The sequence below is a fragment of the Phoenix dactylifera genome, chromosome 11 (assembly GCF_051530095.1).
Source record: "Phoenix dactylifera cultivar Ajwa chromosome 11, Ajwa_hap1_PhDact_Kaust_v1.1, whole genome shotgun sequence".
NCBI lineage: Eukaryota > Viridiplantae > Streptophyta > Magnoliopsida > Arecales > Arecaceae > Phoenix > Phoenix dactylifera.
In genome coordinates, this window is record NC_143200.1 from 5,633,327 (window position 1) to 5,656,333 (window position 23,007).

Consider the following 23,007-nt stretch of genomic DNA (forward strand, 5'->3'; position numbering starts at 1 on the left):
AACACCGGTGCAGAAGAATAGCTCTATTTTATATTTCAACATCACACAATTTGAACAGGTAAGATTGGGAACAGAGTTATAGGCGCTTGGATATCTGAATCAATATAAAGCAGCAACTGTAAGGATAAACGGCTTACAAACTCACATCTACATCATTCCTATAAAGTGCTTGCTTGAAAAGTTGAGACCTATTTGTCTGTGCCAAGAATGTGATGCTTAATGGCATCCATGACAAGTGACAACAGGACCCACCACAACATCTAGGCAAGCATTGAATCAGGGTAACCACCTGGCCCCCAGAGCAATATTTTTATTAAACATTGCTGCCACTTGATGGTCATTTGATTAAAATTTCACAAACTTCAAAGAAATCCTTAAAGGCATTATTTGTTGGTAAGGTTTCTTCCAAAGGTTCAATTTTTATTCATGAAGAAGGATCCCTGCTTTGCATAAGGAATAACTGGCTAGGAAATCCAATTAGACTATCTGCTGACCATCCATCTAGCTCTACTGGGACGACTAAGTAATTTCCAAGTGGAATCTATGTTCCAAAACCTGTCGTGCAAGACTCATGATCTTGCAAGCAGTGAAAATGAAATAAGAAACAGAATAGGAATTTGCCAAGAAACAGACAGTTACAAATTGCGCTTAACATTATCTAGTTGTTGCTTAATCAAACTTTTCTAATATCTGATTTCTTTTATCAAGATCTTCATTTAATAAAAAAATGGGAGAAAAGGAAAATCAGAAGTAAAGGCACAAGGTTTTGCAACAATGCTTTTATTATCAGAGACAGTGCTATAGCTATCAAAACTTTCAGCTTATGGTATGTAATACAAGGTAAAACAGTAGCATCAAAAAACAGTTGTTAATCAATGTGCTAGAGAATTTTTACATATGGACATGTCAGTATATTTGAGAACTCTGCCCCTTGATAGATAGCTCTGTGCTGGGGCTGCAGAACTTTTATTTACAAACACTCCCTCCAACACTACATGCTCTGCTATTTCTCTACTAAGTACTAAAATGTGGAGAATAAATAAATTTATATCATGGACTCTCGCAGAATTCCATCACCTGAGACATCTTCAAAGTACTGATAAATTAAAAGAGCATGCAAGGACTAAGAAGATATTGAACCTCTACTGATCCTGAATGTGTTCTATCTATTCCATAATTAGCAATAGACTGAAGCAATAGGTAAACATATTAACAGATGTAGCTAAAAAAGAAGAAAAATGATACAAGAATCAATCAGAGGAAAGAACTTCACGGCCATTAATTTAACAAACTTTGAACACTTTGCATGCAATTTCTGAGAATTCTAGAAAATAAATGAGAAGACAAGTAAACATATTATATCCAGTATTACTGGCCTAAAACTGTCAATCAAATGAACAAATATGAACAAATATATTCAGTAAGAATAAACATAGAGGAAAAAAAACATCATTAGATACCTTGCCACAAATTGGACAACTATCACTTCTTTCCATCCATTCATATATACAGCTCAGATGAAAATGATGAGAGCAATTTGTCACAATTTTTGGATTTTCAGGAGCATACTCTGTAAAATGAAAAGAAAAGTAAATAAATTAAAGAATCTACAAAGGAAAGATGACAAAAAAACTACAATTCCTCATCAAAGATCCATAAATTGAATACCATACAGGGCTTTCCCATTAGAACTCATATTAGGACATCTCAGACAACCTATTGAAGCAACACATTTTGTATTTAGTTATAAAGAAAAAAGAAAAAAAAACATAACAATATGATCATGAAAACAAAAGAGAAACCACGTTACCATCAAGACATGTAGGGCAAACATCTTCATCCTCTGAAGTCGCTATCACATTACCAGTACTATAAGCTTTTGCATATAGATTTTTCTCTGATTCAGAATGGCTAGGTTTTTCTTCCTCAGTTTCTACATTGTTCCATTTTTTAATGGAACCTAAATGTTCCGCTGCAGAGCTACTTCCATTTCTTCGACGGGTCTGTGATTCTTCCTGTAAGTGGCTCATAGACTTGTCCCTCCTCAAGACCAACCCATCACGTTGGGAATGAGATAATCTAGGATCTGCATCATAAGGTGGAGGTTGAGGGACAAGGTGGTAGGTCTCAGACAATGAACTGTCAGCTGAAGTGGTTCCAATGCCTGTTGATGTCAATGGAATTACTGCTTGAACAGGGGAAGCAACTGTCTGCACCTCCAATCTTTGAAACATTGTGCTATACTACAAGGGAAATAAAATTGAGTGAGAAAATAGTTACTGCAAAATGTATGACAGAAAAGAGAGAGAATTAAAAACAGGATTTACAAAGATAACCTTCAGAATATAGCTCTATGGAGAACTTATAATCTGCTTGACATGGAAAATAGATTCATAAAGTGTGGTACTCCCATTTACTGACATTTACTGATGATGCCAAGTCGGGTGGACCAATACAATATAATAGCAATGGCATTAAAAATATCTCAGATTGCATAATTGACAAAGTACGCAGTCATAGTCCATCAACACAACATTCATAATTTGCCTAGAGAGAGAGTCGCATCTATCTGTATACAAAACGTTACTAATCCGTTCACCATCCCTCAATTGCAAGCATGTTCACAGACAAGAATTTTCCACATAAACACAGGTTTCTCTTAGGACTGATCACAAAGAGACTGTAGATTCTTCCAGCAGGTCAGCTATATATGACATCATTTTTAGATAGGTGCACCATAATCAGAAATGGTCCAAATGGAAAATATGATTGGCCCAAAGCTAAGATAAAAATTATGGTAAGTTGATGTATAATAAAACCTGAAATGTAAACAAAACCTGTGATTTTATAACGTTACCCCACTGAACAGCTGATGAAAGAAGTATCTTAAGCATATGCAGTGCCGATACATGGGACTGCTTGGATGGGCATATTCTTCGAAATCCTCTGAACACGGACAACAGCAAAATGCTCCCATACCTATATTTTCCCGATATATCCCCAAAAAAACACACAATATAAGGATCAAGCCCAACTAATAAAATAATTACATCAAATAAATAAAACGATTGCACTTGAAGCCAAATACTCAGGATCCTAAATTACCTCTTTAACAGCTTTTAGAGGGAGAGAAAGAACTTCTAACTTCAGCAATTACTGTATAGAACCTTACACAAGAACACGAAATTTGAACAAAAAGTATGTTATTGTTTATACATCTATGTTCAAACAAAAGCTGGAAGCTGATAGTGTAAACAAATAGATGTTTTAATAACATTCAGCACATGATGGGCCAGCTAACATCAAACCCATCAAATTATTGACAAGATGGTAGAGTGTCGTCAGCTTCATCTTAGATGTGCCTCAGGAGTATGATCTTCTTAGGGATATATGCAAACAAACCAACTGTGCTTAGGATTCAGGCATAGAAATGAAAGAGAAATGAAGTAGATACTGACGTTTTAGATGATATGACGAAGAACCACTTTTTAATAATGAAATGAGCTCCGACAACAAATCAGAAATGTCAACCAAATCTCATCAGAATTCATCAACTTTTACTATTAAAATAAATATAGTACTTTCTTTGCAAGTATTGCCTAGAACATTCTCATCAATTATATTCTGAAAGATAATTAACCTCAAAAATACTCTTAAAAAGTATTGAGGCATCAAGATAATTTGCACCACAATATTCCAGAGCTTCACAGATCTTCTGCACAACATTAAATTGTATCCACCTATATTCATCCTGAAAATACAAAAACACCATCATGATGTTTTCGTGACGAGGCTTAATCATGTAACACCTTAACCAATCTTGCATGTGCCCAATCATTTAACTTGTATGCTGCATGGGAGAGGGAATTGATTAATCAAACACTGGCTGAAAGGATCTGTTTACAAATCAGACACTCTTGGTATGCTACAAATAGGCGGTACTTACCTTTTAAACAAATTTTTATAGCTAGTAATTGATAAAAAAAAAGAAGCACTGGAAATGAAAAAGATGTTAGTTGCACATAAGGAGGGCAAAATATGATCCGATCCGCCAATCTGATTCGTGTTTGATCCACCATAAATAGGTTTGGATTTGGTCTAAACAGCTTCGGATCATAAACAGCTTGATCCGTTTAATCTATTTATTAATTAGATCGGATATAGATTTAAGATGTCTGACCTGTTTAACCTGTATAACCCGTTTAATAACATATGAGTTGGGTTGGATAAGGGTCACAGCCTACAAGGACCCGTCACCCGTTTAATATACAGAAATAAAAAAAAAAAGAAAACAAGCCTCCAAAGTTCGCATAAGGGCACCGGTGCCCTTATTTTCGAAGTTTCTCTCCCTCTAGTCCACCTCCTCCCCCACCCTCGAGCCCGCTGCCTCCGACCCCTCCGACGCCGCCGCCGACCCCTCCTGCCTCCCCGACCGCCTCTTCCGCCCCCGCAAGCCGGCCCCCTACCTCCCCTCCCGCCGATTCCTCGCCGAGCCGGTCGCCGCCCGGTCCTGCTCCTTCGTCGGCACCCACGAGTACGTCGCCCACGAGGTCGCCGCCGGCCGCTCCCACAGTCTCATGGCAGCGCCGCGTCCTCCTCTGCGAGCTTCCCTACGGCTGGACCCCCTTCGCCGGGCCCAGCAACGAGGCCACCCTCCGCAACATCGTCAAGCAGCCCCTCGCCTTCCCCCCAGCTGGCGGCCCGGCCGACGTCAAGGCCCACCCCTTCTTCAAAGGCTTGAACCTAGTTCTCCTCCTCTCCTACCGCCCCCCGGTCATCCCCCCACTCTCCGGTTCGGATCCGAAGACTGAGAGGTATGAAACCCTAACTCTAGATCTCCTCCAAGGATCCGGAGAACATCCGCGAGATCGCGCTTCGGGGGTACGCCGATCTGGTCATGCAGCATTTGCACTTCAACATCATTAGCATAATAACGCCGATCTGGTCATGGGGGAAAAGAAACATTAGCTGGTCTGGGAGGTCGCCTGGAAGCTCTCAGCCATTTCCGATCTCTAGAGAAAGTTTAGGTGGTATTTGGACTAATGATGTTGAAGTGCAAATGCTGCACAACCTGAGGGTGAGTGGGCTGAAAGAGTGGGTTCATCAAACGATGGAAGTTGTCATCCAGATGAGAGAGCTCCAATAGTATTATTATGCTATCAAAGTTCTTAACCATTTGAGGTTTTATTCTTTTCCCCTAGTATGGTTGCCGTGAATCTTCGGACTCTCTCTCTCTCTCTCACCCCCCACCTCTCTCTCTCTCTCTCTCTCTCTCTCTCTCTCTCCGGAAGCAACCCCACCCAGCCACGGAGCCACCCTCCCATCTCTGTCTCTCCATTTGGTTAAACGGGTCAGAACAGCAAACCCGACCTATTTAGTCGACCTGTTTATTAAACACGGGTCGGATCGGGTTATCTGTTTAATAAACAGGTCGGATTCAGGTTGTAATTTTTCTAACCTGTTTAATAAACAAGTTGGGTTTAGGTTTATACTTTTCTGACCCGTTTAACATCTGACCCGACCCGTTTATATCCGACCCGACCCGATTGCCATCTCTAGTTGTACGTGAAATTAAACAAATTTTTAGTTGTAATAAAGATGTTAGTCTAAACATCTTTAAAGTATGTCTAAAACAAGCGATCACAATATATTTATGAGTATATTATAAATAAATAAGTTTTATGAATAAGAAGTTCCAACTTCTTCCGTTATATGTTTCCATCGGCTAAGAAACGGATCCAAATCCGTCCATAAATCTGATTTATAAACTTGAAAATCAGGTTTATAGATGGATTTGAATTCGTTTCTAAGCCGATAAAAACATATAACGGAAGAAGTTGGAACTTCTGATTCATATAAAACTTATTTATTTATGATATGCTCATAAATATATTGTCATCGTTTGTTTTAGACATGCTTTAAAGATATTTAGACTAGCATCTTTATTACAACTAAAAATTTGTTTAATTTCATATGCAACTAACATCTTTTTCATTTCCAGTGCTTCCTTTTCTTTATCAGTTACTAGCTATAAAAATTTGTTTAAAAGGTAAGTATCGCCTAATTTGTAGCATACCAAGAGTGTTTGATTTGTAAACAGGTCCTTTCAGCCAGTGTTTGATTAATCAATTCCCTCTCCAAAGCAGCATACAAGTTAAATGATTGGGCACATGCAAGATTGGTTAAGGTGTTACATGATTAAGCCTCGTTATGAAAACATCATGATGGTGTTTTTGTATTTTCAGGATGAATATAGGTGGATACAATTTAATGTCGTGCAGAAGATTTGTGAAGTTCTGGAATATTGTGGTGCAAATCATCTTGATGCCTCTATACTTTTTAAGAGTATTTTTGAGCTTAATTATCTTTCAGAATATAATCGATGGGAATGTTCCAGGCAATACTTGCAAAGAAAGTACTATATTTATTTTAATAGTAAAAGTTGATGAATTCTGATGAGATTTGGTTGACATTTCTGATTTGTTGTCGGTGCTCATTTCATTATCAAAAAGTGGTTCGTCATCATATCATCTGAAACATCAGTATCTACTTCATTTCTCTTTCATTTCTATGCCTGAATCCTAAGCACAGTTGGTTTGTTTGCATATATCCCTATTTTGATGTAGCCAACTAATTCTTTCATCTTACTCGTTGGCCCAAAAGAAGATCATACTCCTGAGGCACACCTAAGATGAAGCTGATGACACTCTACCATCTTGTCAATAATTTGATGGGTTTGATGTTAGCTGGCCCATCATGTGCTGAATTTTATTAAAACATCTATTTGTTTACACTATCAGCTTCCATCTTTTGTTTGAATATAGATGTATAAACAATAGCATACTTTTTGTTCAAATTTCGTGTCCCTGCGTAAGGTTCTGTACAGTAATTGCTGAAGTTAGAAGTTCTTTCTCTTCCTCTAAAAGCTGTTAAAGAGGTAATTTAGGATCCTGAGTATTTGGCTTCAAGTACAATCGTTTTATTTATTTGATGTAATTATTTTATTGGTTGGGCTTGATCCTTATATTGTGTATTTTTTTCTGGATATATTGGGAAAATATAGGTATGGGAGCATTTTGCTGTTGTCCGTATTCAGAGGATTTCGAAGAATATGCCCATCCAAGCAGTCCTATGTATGGGCACTGCATATGCTTAAGATACTTCTTTCATCAGCTGTTCAGTGGGGTAACGTTATAAAATCACAGGTTTTGTTTACATTTCAGGTTTTATCATACATCAACTTACCATAATTTTTATCTTAGCTTTGGGCCAATCATATTTTCCATTTGGACCATTTCTGATTATGGTGCACCTATCTAAAAATGATGTCATATATAGCTAACCTGCTGGTAGAATCTACAGTCTCTATGCGATCAGTCCTAAAAGAAACCTGTGTTTATGTGGGAAATTCTTGTCTGTGAACATGCTTGCCATTGAGTGATGGTGAACGAATTAGTAACGTTTTGTATACAGATAAATGCGACTCTCTCTCTAGACAAATTATGAATGTTGTGTTGATGGACTATAACTGCGTACTTTGTCAATTATGCAATTTGAGATATGTGGAATGCCATTGCTATTATATTGTATTGGTCCACCCGATTTGGCATCATCAGTAAATGTCAGTAAATGGGAGTACCACACTTTATGAATCTATTTTCCATGTCAAGCAGATTATAAGTTCTCCATAGAGCTATATTCTGAAGGTTATCTTTGTAAATCCTGTTTTTAATTCTCTCTCTTTTCTGCCATACATTTTGCAGTAACTATTTTCTCACTCAATTTTAGTTCCCTTGTAGTATAGCACAATGTTTCAAAGATTGGAGGTGCAGACAGTTGCTTCCCCTGTTCAAGCAGTAACTCCATTGACATCAACAGGCATTGGAACCACTTCAGCTGACAGTTCATTGTCTGAGACCTACCACCTTGTCCCTCAACCTCCACCTTATGATGCAGATCCTAGATTATCTCATTCCCAACGTGATGGGTTGGTCTTGAGGAGGGACAAGTCTATGAGCCACTTACAGGAAGAATCACAGACCCGTCTAAGAAATGGAAGTAGCTCTGCAGCAGAACATTTAGGTTCCATTAAAAAATGGAACAATGTAGAAACTGAGGAAGAAAAACCTAGCCATTCTGAATCAGAGAAAAATCTATATGCAAAAGCTTATAGTACTGGTTATGTGATAGCGACTTCAGAGGATGAAGATGTTTGCCCTACATGTCTTGATGGTAACGTGGTTTCTCTTTTGTTTTCATGATCATATTGTTATGTTTTTTTTTCTTTTTTCTTTATAACTAAATACAAAATGTGTTGCTTCAATAGGTTGTCTGAGATGTCCTAATATGAGTTCTAATGGGAAAGCCCTGTATGTTATTCAATTTATGGATCTTTGATGAGGAATTGTAGTTTTTTTGTCATCTTTCCTTTGTAGATTCTTTAATTTATTTACTTTTCTTTTCATTTTACAGAGTATGCTCCTGAAAATCCAAAAATTGTGACAAATTGCTCTCATCATTTTCATCTGAGCTGTATATATGAATGGATGGAAAGAAGTGATAGTTGTCCAATTTGTGGCAAGGTATCTAATGATGTTTTTTTTCCTCTATGTTTATTCTTACTTAATATATTTGTTCATATTTGTTCATTTGATTGACAGTTTTAGGCCAGTAATACTGGATATAATATGTTTACTTGTCTTCTCATTTATTTTCTAGAATTCTCAGAAATTGCATGCAAAGTGTTCAAAGTTTGTTAAATTAATGGCCGTGAAGTTCTTTCCTCTGATTGATTCTTGTATCATTTTCCTTCTTTTTTAGCTATATCTGTTAATATGTTTACCTATTGCTTCAGTCTATTGCTAAATTATAGAAGAGATAGAACACATTCAGGATCAGTAGAGGTTCAATATCTTCTTAGTCCTTGCATGCTCTTTTAATTTATCTGTACTTTGATGATGTCTCAGGTGATGGAATTCTGCGAGAGTCCATGATATAAAATTATTTATTCTCTACATTTTGGTAGAGAAATAGCAGAGCATGTAGTGTTGGAGGGAGTGTTTGTAAATAAAAGTTCTGCTGCCCCAGCACAGAGCTATCTATCAATAGACAGAGTTCTCAAATATACTGACATGTCCATATGTAAAAATTCTCTCGCACATTGATTAACAACTGTTTTTTGATGCTAGTGTTTTACCTTGTATTACATACCATAAGCTGAAAGTTTTGATAGCTATAGCACTGTCTCTGATAATAAAAGCATTGTTGCAAAACCTTGTGCCTTTACTTCTGATTTTCCTTTTCTCCCAATTTTTTATTAAATGAAGATCTTGATAAAAGAAATCAGATATTAGAAAAGTTTGATTAAGCAACAACTAGATAATGTTAAGCGCAAATTGTAACTGTCTGTTTCTTGGCATATTCCTATTCTGTTTCTTATTTCATTTTCACTGCTTGCAAGATCATGATTCTTGCACGACAGGTTTTGGAACATAGATTCCACTTGGAAATTACTTAGTCGTCCCAGACTCCAGTAGAGCTAGATGGATGGCCAGCAGATAGTCTAATTGGATTTCATAGCCAGTTATTCCTTATGCAAAGCAGGGATCCTTCTTCATGAATAAAAATTGAACCTTTGGAAGAAACCTTACCAACAAATAATGCCTTTAAGGATTTCTTTGAAGTTTGTGAAATTTTAATCAAATGACCATCAAGTGGCAGCAATGTTTAATAAAAATATTGCTCTGGGGGGCGGGTGGTTACCCTGATTCAATGCTTGCCTAGATGTTGTGGTGGGTCCTGTTGTCATGGATGCCATTAAGCATCACATTCTTGGCACAGACAAATAGGCCTCAACTTTTCAAGCAAGCACTTTACAGGAATGATGTAGATGTGAATTTGTAAGCTGTTTATCCTTACAGTTGCTGCTTTATCTTGATTCAGATATCCAAGCGCCTATAACTCTGTTCCCAATCTTACCTGTTCAAATTGTCTGATTTTGAAATATAAAATAGAGCTATTCTCCTGCACCGGTGTTCCAACTTTGATTTGGTATCAGTTTTCAAATTGTGTGGTTATGTTTACAGTTTCTGCTATGTTTTTATCCAGATCTAATCACTCATGGTCTTAGATGTTTTAAGTTGTGGTTCATCGAGAATTCGGAGGATTTAACTGGATCTATTATTCCTCTCATGTTCTAATTTAGGATTGACATTCTGATTTGGAGACGACAATTTTTAAGAGATGGCACTACTGAGCATTGAAAGAAATTTATTTGAGGAACCATAGAGAAGAGGAATATTTTTGCCACTGAACATATATTTTCTGCTATTCAATAATTGATATTTGCTTTGGATGAAAGCATCTGAATGACAAACGACGAACAGAAGGATAAGTGGGATAACAAATGGTGCAACAGCAGATGCCTGGAACCCAAAAGGAGACTGACATACACTAAGAACATGAGACAGCTAAATTAGCGAAATGATACATGATCCTTAAGCATTTCAAGCATAAGATTCAACGACCCAAAAGTTCTAGAGAGGCCTTCAACACCCTTAGGCTCTGTTAAAAATGGCCGTCTAGTAGCCACTTCTTTTGCATCTCTACGGTTCCAAGATTTTCAATTTGATGGTTGATGCCTCTGGCCCCTCATTAGATGGTAGAAGGCCACATCTGCAGCCGAGCTTGATAAGATCTCATAAGGTGAGGGAGTTGATATCATCTCCTTTATGGTTAATTTCTTCCAGCTCTAGAATTTTTAGTTTTTTCTTTATGGTTAACGAATGAATGATTTTGTGAAGCCAGCTGAGGAAGTTTTAGTGCGTGCAAGAATTATGAGATCACTTTGGTAACTAGGATCGTAGCTGAGGAGCTGACATTGGAGCTTGAGGAACTTTCACCATCATGATGGAGTTGCTTGAGAGATGAAATTTAGGAGTTGCATCAATTAGGTTTCCAGCCTATGAGTCCCAATAATGGAACCAAAGATCTGTTTGAATTTTAAATGGGAGGGTTAGGTAGGTAACGGATAGCTGAGAGAAGATTTCTAGGGATGAGCAGGCTAGGATTGGTGAAGCAAGGATTATAGCATAGACTCTATTGGAAAGGAAGTGGATCCAGCACTTTGGTGCAATCATGGATGGTGCCAATGGGTTCCACAACCTGGTTGAGCTGCCTCTGGGTTGAACCCCCTCCACACCTTAGGCTACGCCTCTCTGAAGAGCTACTTCTGAATCAGTTTAAGTGGTGTCTTCATGACCTACAAGACGGAACCAGAACTCCCAATCACTACCATTCTTATCAGGTTGGTTTTGTACATTAGTAGGCAGATAACCTCTGCTTCTTTCAATTTTAATTATTTCAATCTATGTTAACTTTACCATGTTTTCTGCATCATTTTAAACATTACTACAATGCAAGATTTTTCAATTGTTTTCCCATTTTGCAATACTAACACAAAATAGGACGTAAGATGATCGATTTCACTTTTCTTTTATGGTACAAAGATAATCCATTCACTTGTTTTGAAATCTTCGTACCACTAATTGATCCAGTTGCTTGGCCAAATTGGTGTGCACTTTGTTGATCGAAGTCTAAGAAAAGAGAAACTTCTCTTTTGGATCTCCCAAATTCTTCTACATGCTATTCCAATCTCAGCGGTACAAAAAAACCTATATCCGAACTGTTTAATTCTCTCCAGTTTTAGTATGATTTATGATCTATGATTAGAGCTGTTAACGAGTTGAGCTGCTCGGGCTCGGCTCGGTAAAAGCCCGGCTCGGGCTCGGCTCGTTAGTCAAACGAGCCCAAGCCCGAGCCCAATATGAGGCTTGTTTACATCCGAGCCCGAGCCCGAGTAGCTCACGAGCCCAAACGAGCTCTAGTCTCCTACTGAAAGATCTTATTTCAGCACCATAATTCATAAAAATCTGACCACATAGAGAAAAATAGCCTGTTATCGAGCCCGAGCCCGAGCTCGGGCTTGTTCTAGAGCTCGTAATTGAAACGAGTTTTACGAGCTCAAGTCCGAGCCTGTGCTTTGCCAAGTAAGCCCGAGCTCGAGCCCAATACATGGCTCGTTACCGAGCCCGAGCCCGAACTTCTGTGAAACGAGCCGAGCCGAGCTCTCCCAGGCTCGGGCTTGGCTCGTTAACAGCCCTATCTATAATCAATACAACTCCCTTGGAGTTCTATCTGGACAAGTCATAGGATAAGTAACCAAATTGAACCACAGAATTCTTATGATGATTTGGTTTCATGGGATTTAAAATCTATTACATTCCTAAAACTATTAAAAGCTTTAAAATTACTTTCTTTTTTTTTTCTTTTTTTTTTGCTTTGACGGGTTTATAAAATTCGCGTACGAATACACCCAAGAAAATTAAAAAACACAAGCTCGCGGAGTGCCAGGGGCAGCTCCCCCTCTCCTGACCACAGGACATATCCTGAGTGGTGGGCTGCGTAAGCAGCCACCCAGTCAGCCATCCTGTTGGCCTCTCTGAATACATGCCTGGCCTCGAAGGCCACACCATCTCTCACCATCATCTCAATGTCCCGGATCAGGTGGTGGTCTGTGCTCTCACCACTCGGACCCCTCCAAATCGACCCAATGACTGTAACCGAATTGCCCTCCAGGTTGATCGAGTTGGCCCGCAGCACCTGCCGCGCATGGCGAAGACCTGCCCAGGCAGCTCGTAACTCCGTCCCCGGAACTAATGTGTCGAACAACTAGTAACCGCATGCTGCTACTACCCTTGAGTGAGGGTCCCATATAACAAAGCCTGCCCTGCCTCGCGTACCTCCATTCAGCACCGATCCGTCAAAGTTGACCTTGAGGAAGTTCGGGGGTGAGGGCTTCCAGGTGAAAAACACCGTCCGAAGAGCTGCCTGAGCAGAGAAGGAACCTCAGGTGTCCCGAGCTATCAAGGGTATATCTGAAGGGATGGTGGGTCTGGACTCCATCGCCAGTGCTCGAGCGGACTCCGCAACAAACCTCGGCGACATCCTGCGCTCGCCGAAGGTGCGAGCGTTCCTTGCCAGCCAGCTCTGATGGGCTGTGCAAGTCGCTCTGATGGCCTCCTGACATGTCCAAGGACTAGCCAACCACTGTCGTATCATCTGTAGGAAGAAGTAACATCGTCATCCTCTGAAGTCGCTATCACATAACCAATACTATAAGCTTTTGCATATAGATTTTTCTCTGATTCAGAATGGCTAGGTTTTTCTTCCTCAGTTTCTACACTGTTCCATTTTTTGATGGAACCTAAATGTTCCACTGCAGAGCTACTTCCATTTCTTCGATGGGTCTGTGATTCTTCCTGTAAGTGGCTCATAGACTTGTCCCTCCTCAAGACCAACCCATCACGTTGGGAATGAGATAATCTAGGATATGCATCATAAGGTGGAGATTGAGGGACAAGGTGGTAGGTCTCAGACAATGAACTGTCAGCTGAAGTGGTTCCAATGTCTGTTGATGTCAATGGAGTTACTGCTTGAACAGGGGAAGCAACTGTCTGCACCTCCAATCTTTGAAACATTGTGCTATACTACAAGGGAAATGAAATTGAGTCAGAAAATAGTTACTGCGAAATGTATGGCAGAAAAGAGAGAGAATTAGAAACAGGATTTACAAAGATAACCTTCAGAATATAGCTCTATGGAGAACTTATAATCTGCTTGACATGGAAAATAGATTCATAAAGTGTGGTACTCCCATTTACTGACATTTACTGATGATGCCAAATCGGGTGGACCGATACAATATAATAGCAATGGCATTCCAAATATCTCAGATTGCATAATTGACAAAGTACGCAGTTATAGTCCATCAACACAACATTCATAATTTGCCTAGAGAGAGAGTCGCATCTATCTGTGTACAAAACGTTACTAATTCGTTCACCATCCCTCAATTGCAAGCATGTTCACAGACAAGAATTTTCCACATAAACACAGGTTTCTTTTAGGACTGATCACAAAGAGACTGTAGATTCTTCCAGCAGGTCAGCTATATATGACATCATTTTTAGATAGGTGCACCATAATCAGAAATGGTCCAAATGGAAAATATGATTGGCCCAAAGCTAAGATAAAAATTATGGTAAGTTGATGTATAATAAAACCTGAAATCTAAACAAAACCTGTGATTTTATAACGTTACCCCACTGAACAGCTGATGAAAGAAGTATCTTAAGCATATGCAGTGCCGATACATGGGACTGCTTGGATGGGCATATTTTTCGGAATCCTCTGAACACGGACAACAGCAAAATGCTCCCATACCTATATTTTCCCGATATATCCGGAAAAAAACACACAATATAAGGATCAAGCCCAACTAATAAAATAATTACATCAAATAAATAAAACGATTGCATTTGAAGCCAAATACTCAGGATCCTAAATTACCTCTTTAACAGCTTTTAGAGGGAGAGAAAGAACTTCTAACTTCAGCAATTACTGTACAGAACCTTACACAGGAACACGAAATTTGAACAAAAAGTATGTTATTGTTTATACATCTATGTTCAAACAAAAGCTGGAAGCTGATAGTGTAAACAAATAGATGTTTTAATAACATTCAGCACATGATGGGCCAGCTAACATCAAACCCATCAAATTATTGACAAGATGGTAGAGTGTCGTCAGCTTCATCTTAGATGTGCCTCAGGAGTATGATCTTCTTTTGGGCCAACGAGTAAGATGAAAGAATTAGTTGGCTACATCAAAATAGGGATATATGCAAACAAACCAACTGTGCTTAGGATTCAGGCATAGAAATGAAAGAGAAATGAAGTAGAAACTGACGTTTTAGATGATATGACGAAGAACCACTTTTTGATAATGAAATGAGCTCCGACAACAAATCAGAAATATCAACCAAATCTCATCAGAATTCATCAACTTTTACTATTAAAATAAATATAGTACTTTCTTTGCAAGTATTGCCTTGAACATTCTCATCAAATTATATTTTGAAAGATAATTAAGCTCAAAAATACTCTTTAAAAGTATAGAGGCATCAAGATGATTTGCACCACAATATTCTAGAGCTTCACAGATCTTCTGCACAACATCAAATTGTATCCACCTATATTCATCCTGAAAATACAAAAACACCATCATGATGTTTTCGTGACGAGGCTTAATCATGTAACACCTTAACCAATCTTGCATATGCCCAATCATTTAACTTGTATGCTGCATGGGAGAGGGAATTGATTAATCAAACACTGGCTGAAAGGATCTGTTTACAGATCAGACACTCTTGGTATGCTACAAATTAGGCGGTACTTACCTTTTAAACAAATTTTTATAGCTAGTAATTGATAAAAAAAAAAGAAGCACTGGAAATGAAAAAGATGTTAGTTGCACATAAGGGTGGCAAAATATGACCCGATCTGCCAATCCGATTCGTGTTTGACCCACCATAAATAGGTTTGGGTTTGGTCTAAACAGCTTCGGATCATAAACAGCTTGATCCGTTTAATCTATTTATTAATTAGATCGGATACAGATTTAAGATGTCTGGTTCGTTTAATCTGTATAACTCGTTTAATAACATGTTTAATATATGAGTTGGGTTGGATAAGGGTCACAGCCTACAAGGACCCGTCACCCGTTTAATATACAGAAATAAAAAAAAAGAAAACAAGCCTCCAAAGTTCGCATAAGGGCACCGGTGCCCTTATTTTCGAAGTTTCTCTCCCTCTAGTCCACCTCCTCCCCCACCCTCGAGCCCGCTGCCTCCGACCCCTCCGACGCTGCCGACGACCCCTCCTGCCTCCCCGACCGCCTCTTCCGCCCTCGCAAGCCGGCCCCCTACCTTCCCTCCCGCCGATTTCTCGCCGAGCCGGTCGCCGCCCGGTCCTGCTCCTTCGTCGGCACCCACGAGTACGTCGCCCACGAGGTCGCCGCCGGCCGCTCCCACAGTCTCATGGCAGCGCCGCGTCCTCCTCTACGAGCTTCCCTACGGCCGGACCCCCTTCGCCGGGCCCAGCAACGAGGCCACCGTCCGCAACATCGTCAAGCAGCCCCTCGCCTTCCCCCCAGTTGGCGGCCCGGCCGACGTCAAGGCCCACCCCTTCTTCAAAGGCTTGAACCTAGTTCTCCTCCGCTCCTACCGCCCCTCGGTCATCCCCCCACTCTCCGGTTCGGATCCGAAGACTAAGAGGTATGAAACCCTGACTCTAGATCTCCTCCAAGGATCCGGAGAACATCCGCGAGATCGCGCTTCGGGGGTACGCCGATCTGGTCATGCAGCATTTGCACTTCAACATCATTAGCATAATAACGCCGATCTGGTCATGGGGGAAAAGAAACATTAGCTGGTCTGGGAGGTCGCCTGGAAGCTCTCAGCCATTTCCGATCTCTAGAGAAAGTTTAGGTGGTATTTGGACTAATGATGTTGAAGTGCAAATGCTGCACAACCTGAGGGTGAGTGAGCTGAAAGAGTGGGTTCATCAAACGATGGAAGTTGTCATCCAGATGAGAGAGCTCCAATAGTATTATTATGCTATCAAAGTTCTTAACCATTTGAGGTTTTATTCTTTTCCCCTAGTATGGTTGCCGTGAATCTTCGGACTCCGATTTTTGAACATTAGGGAGACTTTTCTCTCTCTCTCTGTCGAACCCCCCACCTCTCTCTCTCTCTCTCTGTCGAACCCCCCACCTCTCTCTCTCTCTCGCCGGAAGCAACCCCACCCCAGCCACGGAGCCACCCTCCCATCTCTGTCTCTCCATTTGGTTAAACGGGTCAGAACAGTAAGCCCGACCTATTTAATCGACCTGTTTATTAAACACGGGTCGGGTCGGGTTACCTGTTTAATAAACAGGTCGGATTCGGGTTATAATTTCTAACCTGTTTAATAAACAAGTCGGGTTTATGTTTATACTTTTCTGATCCGTTTAACATCTGACCCGACCCGATTGCCATCTCTAGTTGCACGTGAAATTAAACAAATTTTTAGTTGTAATAAAGATGTTAGTCTAAACATCTTTAAAGTATGTCTAAAACAGGCGATCACAATATATTTATGAGTATATTATAAATAAATAAGTTTTATGAATAAGAAGTTCCAATTTCTTCCGTTATATGTTTCCATCGGCTAAGAAACGGATCCAAATCCGTCCATAAATCTGATTTATAAACTTGAAAATCAGGTTTATAGATGGATTTGAATTCGTTTCTAAGCCGATGAAAACATATAACGGAAGAAGTTGGAACTTCTGATTCATATAAAACTTATTTATTTATGATATGCTCATAAATATATTGTGATCGTTTGTTTTAGACATGCTTTAAAGATATTTAGACTAGCATCTTTATTACAACTAAAAATTTGTTTAATTTCATATGCAACTAACATCTTTTTCATTTCCAGTGCTTCCTTTTCTTTATCAGTTACTAGCTATAAAAATTTGTTCAAAAGGTAAGTATCGCGTAATTTGTAGCATACCAAGAGTGTTTGATTTGTAAACAGGTCCTTTCAGCCAGTGTTTGATTAATCAATTCCCTCTCCCATGCAGCATACAAGTTAAATGATTCGGCACATGCAAGATTGGTTAAGGTGTTACATGATTAAGCCTCGTTATGAAAACATCATGATGGTGTTTTTGTATTTTCAGGATGAATATAGGTGGATACAATTTAATGTCGTGCAGAAGATTTGTGAAGCTCTGGAATATTGTGGTGCAAATCATCTTGATGCCTCTATACTTTTTAAGAGTATTTTTGAGCTTAATTATCTTTCCGAATATAATTGATGGGAATGTTCCAGGCAATACTTGCAAAGAAAGTACTATATTTATTTTAATAGTAAAAGTTGATGAATTCTGATGAGATTTGGTTGACATTTCTGATTTGTTGTCGGAGCTCATTTCGTTATCAAAAAGTGGTTCTTCGTCATATCATCTAAAATGTCAGTATCTACTTCATTTCTATGCCTGAATCCTAAGCACAGTTGGTTTGTTTGCATATATCCCTATTTTGATGTAGCCAACTAATTCTTTCATCTTACTCGTTGGCCCAAAAGAAGATCATACTCCTGAGGCACACCTAAGATGAAGCTGATGACACTCTACCATCTTGTCAATAATTTGATGGGTTTGATGTTAGCTGGCCCATCATGTGCTGAATGTTATTAAAACATCTATTTGTTTACACTATCAGCTTCCATCTTTTGTTTGAATATAGATGTATAAACAATAGCATACTTTTTGTTCAAATTTCGTGTCCCTGCGTAAGGTTCTGTACAGTAATTGCTGAAGTTAGAAGTTCTTTCTCTTCCTCTAAAAGCTGTTAAAGAGGTAATTTAGGATCCTGAGTATTTGGCTTCAAGTACAATCGTTTTATTTATTTGATGTAATTATTTTATTGGTTGGGCTTGATCCTTATATTGTGTATTTTTTTCTGGATATATTGGGAAAATATAGGTATGGGAGCATTTTGCTGTTGTCCGTGTTCAGAGGATTTCAAAGAATATGCCCATCCAAGCAGTCCCATGTATAGGCACTGCATATGCTTAAGATACTTCTTTCATCAGCTGTTCAGTGGGGTAACGTTATAAAATCACAGGTTTTGTTTACATTTCAGGTTTTATCATACATCAACTTACCATAATTTTTATCTTAGCTTTGGGCCAATCATATTTTCCATTTGGACCATTTCTGATTATGGTGCACCTATCTAAAAATGATGTCATATATAGCTAACCTGCTGGTAGAATCTACAGTCTCTATGCGATCAGTCCTAAAAGAAACCTGTGTTTATGTGGGAAATTCTTATCTGTGAACATGCTTGCCATTGAGTGATGGTGAACGAATTAGTAACGTTTTGTATACAGATAAATGCGACTCTCTCTCTAGACAAATTATGAATGTTGTGTTGATGGACTATAACTGCGTACTTTGTCAATTATGCAATCTGAGATATGTGGAATGCCATTGCTATTATATTGTATTGGTCCACCCGATTTGGCATCATCAGTAAATGTCAGTAAATGGGAGTACCACACTTTATGAATCTATTTTCCATGTCAAGCAGATTATAAGTTCTCCATAGAGCTATATTCTGAAGGTTATCTTTGTAAATCCTGTTTTTAATTCTCTCTCTTTTCTGCCATACATTTTGCAGTAACTATTTTCTCACTCAATTTTAGTTCTTTTGTAGTATAACACAATGTTTCAAAGATTGGAGGTGCAGACAGTTGCTTCCCCTGTTCAAGCAGTAACTCCATTGACATCAACAGGCATTGGAACCACTTCAGCTGACAGTTCATTGTCTGAGACCTACCACCTTGTCCCTCAACCTCCACCTTATGATGCAGATCCTAGATTATCTCATTCCCAACGTGATGGGTTGGTCTTGAGGAGGGACAAGTCTATGAGCCACTTACAGGAAGAATCACAGACCCGTCTAAGAAATGGAAGTAGCTCTGCAGCGGAACATTTAGGTTCCATTAAAAAATGGAACAATGTAGAAACTGAGGAAGAAAAACCTAGCCATTCTGAATCAGAGAAAAATCTATATGCAAAAGCTTATAGTACTGGTTATGTGATAGCGACTTCAGAGGATGAAGATGTTTGCCCTACATGTCTTGATGGTAACGTGGTTTCTCTTTTGTTTTCATGATCATATTGTTATGTTTTTTTTTCTTTTTTCTTTATAACTAAATACAAAATGTGTTGCTTCAATAGGTTGTCTGAGATGTCCTAATATGAGTTCTAATGGGAAAGCCCTGTATGTTATTCAATTTATGGATCTTTGATGAGGAATTGTAGTTTTTTTGTCATCTTTCCTTTGTAGATTCTTTAATTTATTTACTTTTCTTTTCATTTTACAGAGTATGCTCCTGAAAATCCAAAAATTGTGACAAATTGCTCTCATCATTTTCATCTGAGCTGTATATATGAATGGATGGAAAGAAGTGATAGTTGTCCAATTTGTGGCAAGGTATCTAATGATGTTTTTTTTCCTCTATGTTTATTCTTACTTAATATATTTGTTCATATTTGTTCATTTGATTGACAGTTTTAGGCCAGTAATACTGGATATAATATGTTTACTTGTCTTCTCATTTATTTTCTAGAATTCTCAGAAATTGCATGCAAAGTGTTCAAAGTTTGTTAAATTAATGGCCGTGAAGTTCTTTCCTCTGATTGATTCTTGTATCATTTTCCTTCTTTTTTAGCTATATCTGTTAATATGTTTACCTATTGCTTCAGTCTATTGCTAAATTATAGAAGAGATAGAACACATTCAGGATCAGTAGAGGTTCAATATCTTCTTAGTCCTTGCATGCTCTTTTAATTTATCTGTACTTTGATGATGTCTCAGGTGATGGAATTCTGCGAGAGTCCATGATATAAAATTATTTATTCTCTACATTTTGGTAGAGAAATAGCAGAGCATGTAGTGTTGGAGGGAGTGTTTGTAAATAAAAGTTCTGCTGCCCCAGCACAGAGCTATCTATCAAGGGACAGAGTTCTCAAATATACTGACATGTCCATATGTAAAAATTCTCTCGCACATTGATTAACAACTGTTTTTTGATGCTAGTGTTTTACCTTGTATTACATACCATAAGCTGAAAGTTTTGATAGCTATAGCACTGTCTCTGATAATAAAAGCATTGTTGCAAAACCTTGTGCCTTTACTTCTGATTTTCCTTTTCTCCCAATTTTTTATTAAATGAAGATCTTGATAAAAGAAATCAGATATTAGAAAAGTTTGATTAAGCAACAACTAGATAATGTTAAGCGCAAATTGTAACTGTCTGTTTCTTGGCATATTCCTATTCTGTTTCTTATTTCATTTTCACTGCTTGCAAGATCATGATTCTTGCACGACAGGTTTTGGAACATAGATTCCACTTGGAAATTACTTAGTCGTCCCAGACTCCAGTAGAGCTAGATGGATGGTCAGCAGATAGTCTAATTGGATTTCTTAGCCAGTTATTCCTTATGCAAAGCAGGGATCCTTCTTCATGAATAAAAATTGAACCTTTGGAAGAAACCTTACCAACAAATAATGCCTTTAAGGATTTCTTTGAAGTTTGTGAAATTTTAATCAAATGACCATCAAGTGGCAGCAATGTTTAATAAAAATATTGCTCTGGGGGCCGGGTGGTTACCCTGATTCAATGCTTGCCTAGATGTTGTGGTGGGTCCTGTTGTCATGGATGCCATTAAGCATCACATTCTTGGCACAGACAAATAGGCCTCAACTTTTCAAGCAAGCACTTTACAGGAATGATGTAGATGTGAATTTGTAAGCTGTTTATCCTTACAGTTGCTGCTTTATCTTGATTCAGATATCCAAGCGCCTATAACTCTGTTCCCAATCTTACCTGTTCAAATTGTGTGATGTTGAAATATAAAATAGAGCTATTCTCCTGCACCGGTGTTCCAACTTTGATTTGGTATCAGTTTTCAAATTGTGTGGTTATGTTTACAGTTTCTGCTATGTTTTTATCCAGATCTAATCACTCATGGTCTTAGATGTTTTAAGTTGTGGTTCATCGAGAATTCGGAGGATTTAACTAGATCTATTATTCCTCTCATGTTCTAATTTAGGATTGACATTCTGATTTGGAGACGACAATTTTTAAGAGATGGCACTACTGAGCATTGAAAGAAATTTATTTGAGGAACCATAGAGAAGAGGAATATTTTTGCCACTGAACATATATTTTCTGCTATTCAATAAATGATATTTGCTTTGGATGAAAGCATCTGAATGACAAACGACGAACAGAAGGATAAGTGGGATACAAATGGTGCAACAGCAGATTCCTGGAACCCAAAAGGAGACTGACATACACTAAGAACATGAGACAGCTAAATTAGCGAAATGATACATGATCCTTAAGCATTTCAAGCATAAGATTCAACGACCCAAAAGTTCTAGAGAGGCCTTCAACACCCTTAGGCTCTGTTAAAAATGGCCGTCTAGTAGCCACTTCTTTTGCATCTCTACGGTTCCAAGATTTTCAATTTGATGGTTGATGCCTCTGGCCCCTCATTAGATGGTAGAAGGCCACATCTGCAGCCGAGCTTGATAAGATCTCATAAGGTGAGGGAGTTGATATCATCTCCTTTATGGTTAATTTCTTCCAGCTCTAGAATTTTTAGTTTCTTATGGTTAACGAAGGAATGATTTTGTGAAGCCAGCTGGGGAAGTTTCAGTGCGTGCAAGAATTATGAGATCACTTTGGTAACTAGGATGGTAGCTGAGGAGCTGACATTGGAGCTTGAGGAACTTTCACCATCATGATGGAGTTGCTTGAGAGATGAAATTTAGGAGTTGCATCAATTAGGTTTCCAGCCTATGAGTCCCAATAATGGAACCAAAGATCTGTTTGAATTTTAAATGGAAGGGTTTGGTAGGTAACGGATAGCTGAGAGAAGATCTCTAGGGATGAGCAGGCTAGGATTGGTGAAGCAAGGATTATAGCATAGACTCTATTGGAAAGGAAGTGGATCCAGCACTTTGGTGCAATCATGGATGGTGCCAGTGGGTTCCACAACCTGGTTGAGCTGCCTCTGGGTTGAACCCCCTCCACACCTTAGGCTACGCCTCTCTGAAGAGCTACTTCTGAATCAGTTTAAGTGGTGTCTTCATGACCTACAAGACGGAACCAGAACTCCCAATCACTACCATTCTTATCAGGTTGGTTTTGTACATTAGTAGGCAGATAACCTCTGCTTCTTTCAATTTTAATTATTTCAATCTATGTTAACTTTACCATGTTTTCTGCATCATTTTAAACATTACTACAATGCAAGATTTTTCAATTGTTTTCCCATTTTACAATACTAACACAAAATAGGACGTAAGATGATCGATTTCACTTTTCTTTTATGGTACAAAGATAATCCATTCACTTGTTCTGAAATCTTCATACCACTAATTGATCCAGTTGCTTGGCCAAATTGGTGTGCACTTTGTTGATCGAAGTCTAAGAAAAGAGAAACTTCTCTTTTGGATCTCCCAAATTCTTCTAC

The 23,007-nt window shown here is 38.7% G+C and overlaps 4 protein-coding genes across 11 annotated transcripts; 2 read left to right on the plus strand and 2 right to left on the minus strand.

Moving 5' to 3' along the window:
• Positions 1 to 1,019: 1,019 nt before the first annotated feature.
• On the minus strand, positions 1,020 to 3,022 carry LOC149751602 (E3 ubiquitin-protein ligase At3g02290-like). 2 transcript variants are annotated; one of them, XM_089926076.1, is made up of 4 exons: positions 2,858 to 3,022; positions 1,811 to 2,243; positions 1,461 to 1,570; positions 1,020 to 1,077 (listed from the first exon to the last, which is right to left on the minus strand). In XM_089926076.1, exons 1-4 carry the CDS (start codon positions 2,975 to 2,977, stop codon positions 1,051 to 1,053), a joined length of 690 nt encoding a protein of 229 aa, XP_089782202.1. In that variant the 5' UTR covers positions 2,978 to 3,022; the 3' UTR covers positions 1,020 to 1,050. The 2 variants fall into 2 exon arrangements, 1 of the variants encoding a protein (XP_089782202.1); XR_016397785.1 differs by lacking the exon at positions 2,858 to 3,022 and having other exon boundaries at positions 1,050 to 1,077; positions 1,674 to 1,906.
• Positions 3,023 to 4,737: 1,715 nt separating this feature from the next.
• Positions 4,738 to 9,187, plus strand: LOC148700603 (E3 ubiquitin-protein ligase At3g02290-like). Its single transcript, XM_089926074.1, has 4 exons — positions 4,738 to 7,185; positions 7,800 to 8,232; positions 8,473 to 8,582; positions 8,967 to 9,187. The coding sequence occupies exons 1-4, from the start codon at positions 7,066 to 7,068 to the stop codon at positions 8,991 to 8,993; spliced, it is 690 nt and encodes a 229-aa protein (XP_089782200.1). The 5' UTR covers positions 4,738 to 7,065; the 3' UTR covers positions 8,994 to 9,187.
• LOC149751603 (E3 ubiquitin-protein ligase At3g02290-like) lies at positions 8,473 to 22,483 on the plus strand. Of its 6 annotated transcripts, XM_089926068.1 has the most exons (5): positions 8,473 to 8,582; positions 18,436 to 18,557; positions 19,172 to 19,604; positions 19,845 to 19,954; positions 20,339 to 22,482. In XM_089926068.1, the coding sequence occupies exons 2-5, from the start codon at positions 18,438 to 18,440 to the stop codon at positions 20,363 to 20,365; spliced, it is 690 nt and encodes a 229-aa protein (XP_089782194.1). In that variant the 5' UTR covers positions 8,473 to 8,582; positions 18,436 to 18,437; the 3' UTR covers positions 20,366 to 22,482. The 6 variants fall into 6 exon arrangements, with proteins under 6 accessions (XP_089782194.1, XP_089782196.1, XP_089782197.1 ...); XM_089926070.1 differs by lacking the exon at positions 8,473 to 8,582 and having other exon boundaries at positions 14,282 to 18,577; positions 20,339 to 22,483; XM_089926071.1 differs by lacking the exon at positions 8,473 to 8,582 and having other exon boundaries at positions 14,282 to 18,557; positions 19,161 to 19,604.
• Positions 13,100 to 14,282, minus strand: LOC120109249 (E3 ubiquitin-protein ligase At3g02290-like). Of its 2 annotated transcripts, none has more exons than XM_089926075.1 (2): positions 14,162 to 14,282; positions 13,100 to 13,547 (listed from the first exon to the last, which is right to left on the minus strand). In XM_089926075.1, exons 1-2 carry the CDS (start codon positions 14,279 to 14,281, stop codon positions 13,116 to 13,118), a joined length of 552 nt encoding a protein of 183 aa, XP_089782201.1. In that variant the 5' UTR covers position 14,282; the 3' UTR covers positions 13,100 to 13,115. The 2 variants fall into 2 exon arrangements, 1 of the variants encoding a protein (XP_089782201.1); XR_016397784.1 differs by having other exon boundaries at positions 13,469 to 13,547; positions 14,142 to 14,274.
• Positions 22,484 to 23,007: the final 524 nt, after the last annotated feature.

What these genes read in the sequence shown, in the direction of transcription:
- LOC149751602 (XM_089926076.1), bottom strand. Translation starts at nt 2,977, where the DNA reads ATGGGAGCATTTTGCTGTTGTCCGTGTTCAGAGGATTTCGAAGAATAT. An exon ending in TTCATCAGCTGTTCAGTGGG is followed by an intron (nt 2,244 to 2,857) that starts GTAACGTTATAA and finishes TTTCCCTTGTAG; the next exon opens with TATAGCACAATGTTTCAAAG. An exon ending in GTTGTCCAATTTGTGGCAAG is followed by an intron (nt 1,078 to 1,460) that starts GTATCTAATGAT and finishes AAGATGTCTCAG; the next exon opens with GTGATGGAATTCTGCGAGAG.
- LOC148700603 (XM_089926074.1), top strand. Translation starts at nt 7,066, where the DNA reads ATGGGAGCATTTTGCTGTTGTCCGTATTCAGAGGATTTCGAAGAATAT. An exon ending in TTGCCCTACATGTCTTGATG is followed by an intron (nt 8,233 to 8,472) that starts GTAACGTGGTTT and finishes TTCATTTTACAG; the next exon opens with AGTATGCTCCTGAAAATCCA. An exon ending in GTTGTCCAATTTGTGGCAAG is followed by an intron (nt 8,583 to 8,966) that starts GTATCTAATGAT and finishes ATGATGTCTCAG; the next exon opens with GTGATGGAATTCTGCGAGAG.
- LOC120109249 (XM_089926075.1), bottom strand. Translation starts at nt 14,281, where the DNA reads ATGGGAGCATTTTGCTGTTGTCCGTGTTCAGAGGATTCCGAAAAATAT. An exon ending in TTCATCAGCTGTTCAGTGGG is followed by an intron (nt 13,548 to 14,161) that starts GTAACGTTATAA and finishes TTTCCCTTGTAG; the next exon opens with TATAGCACAATGTTTCAAAG.
- LOC149751603 (XM_089926068.1), top strand. Translation starts at nt 18,438, where the DNA reads ATGGGAGCATTTTGCTGTTGTCCGTGTTCAGAGGATTTCAAAGAATAT. An exon ending in TTCATCAGCTGTTCAGTGGG is followed by an intron (nt 18,558 to 19,171) that starts GTAACGTTATAA and finishes GTTCTTTTGTAG; the next exon opens with TATAACACAATGTTTCAAAG. An exon ending in TTGCCCTACATGTCTTGATG is followed by an intron (nt 19,605 to 19,844) that starts GTAACGTGGTTT and finishes TTCATTTTACAG; the next exon opens with AGTATGCTCCTGAAAATCCA.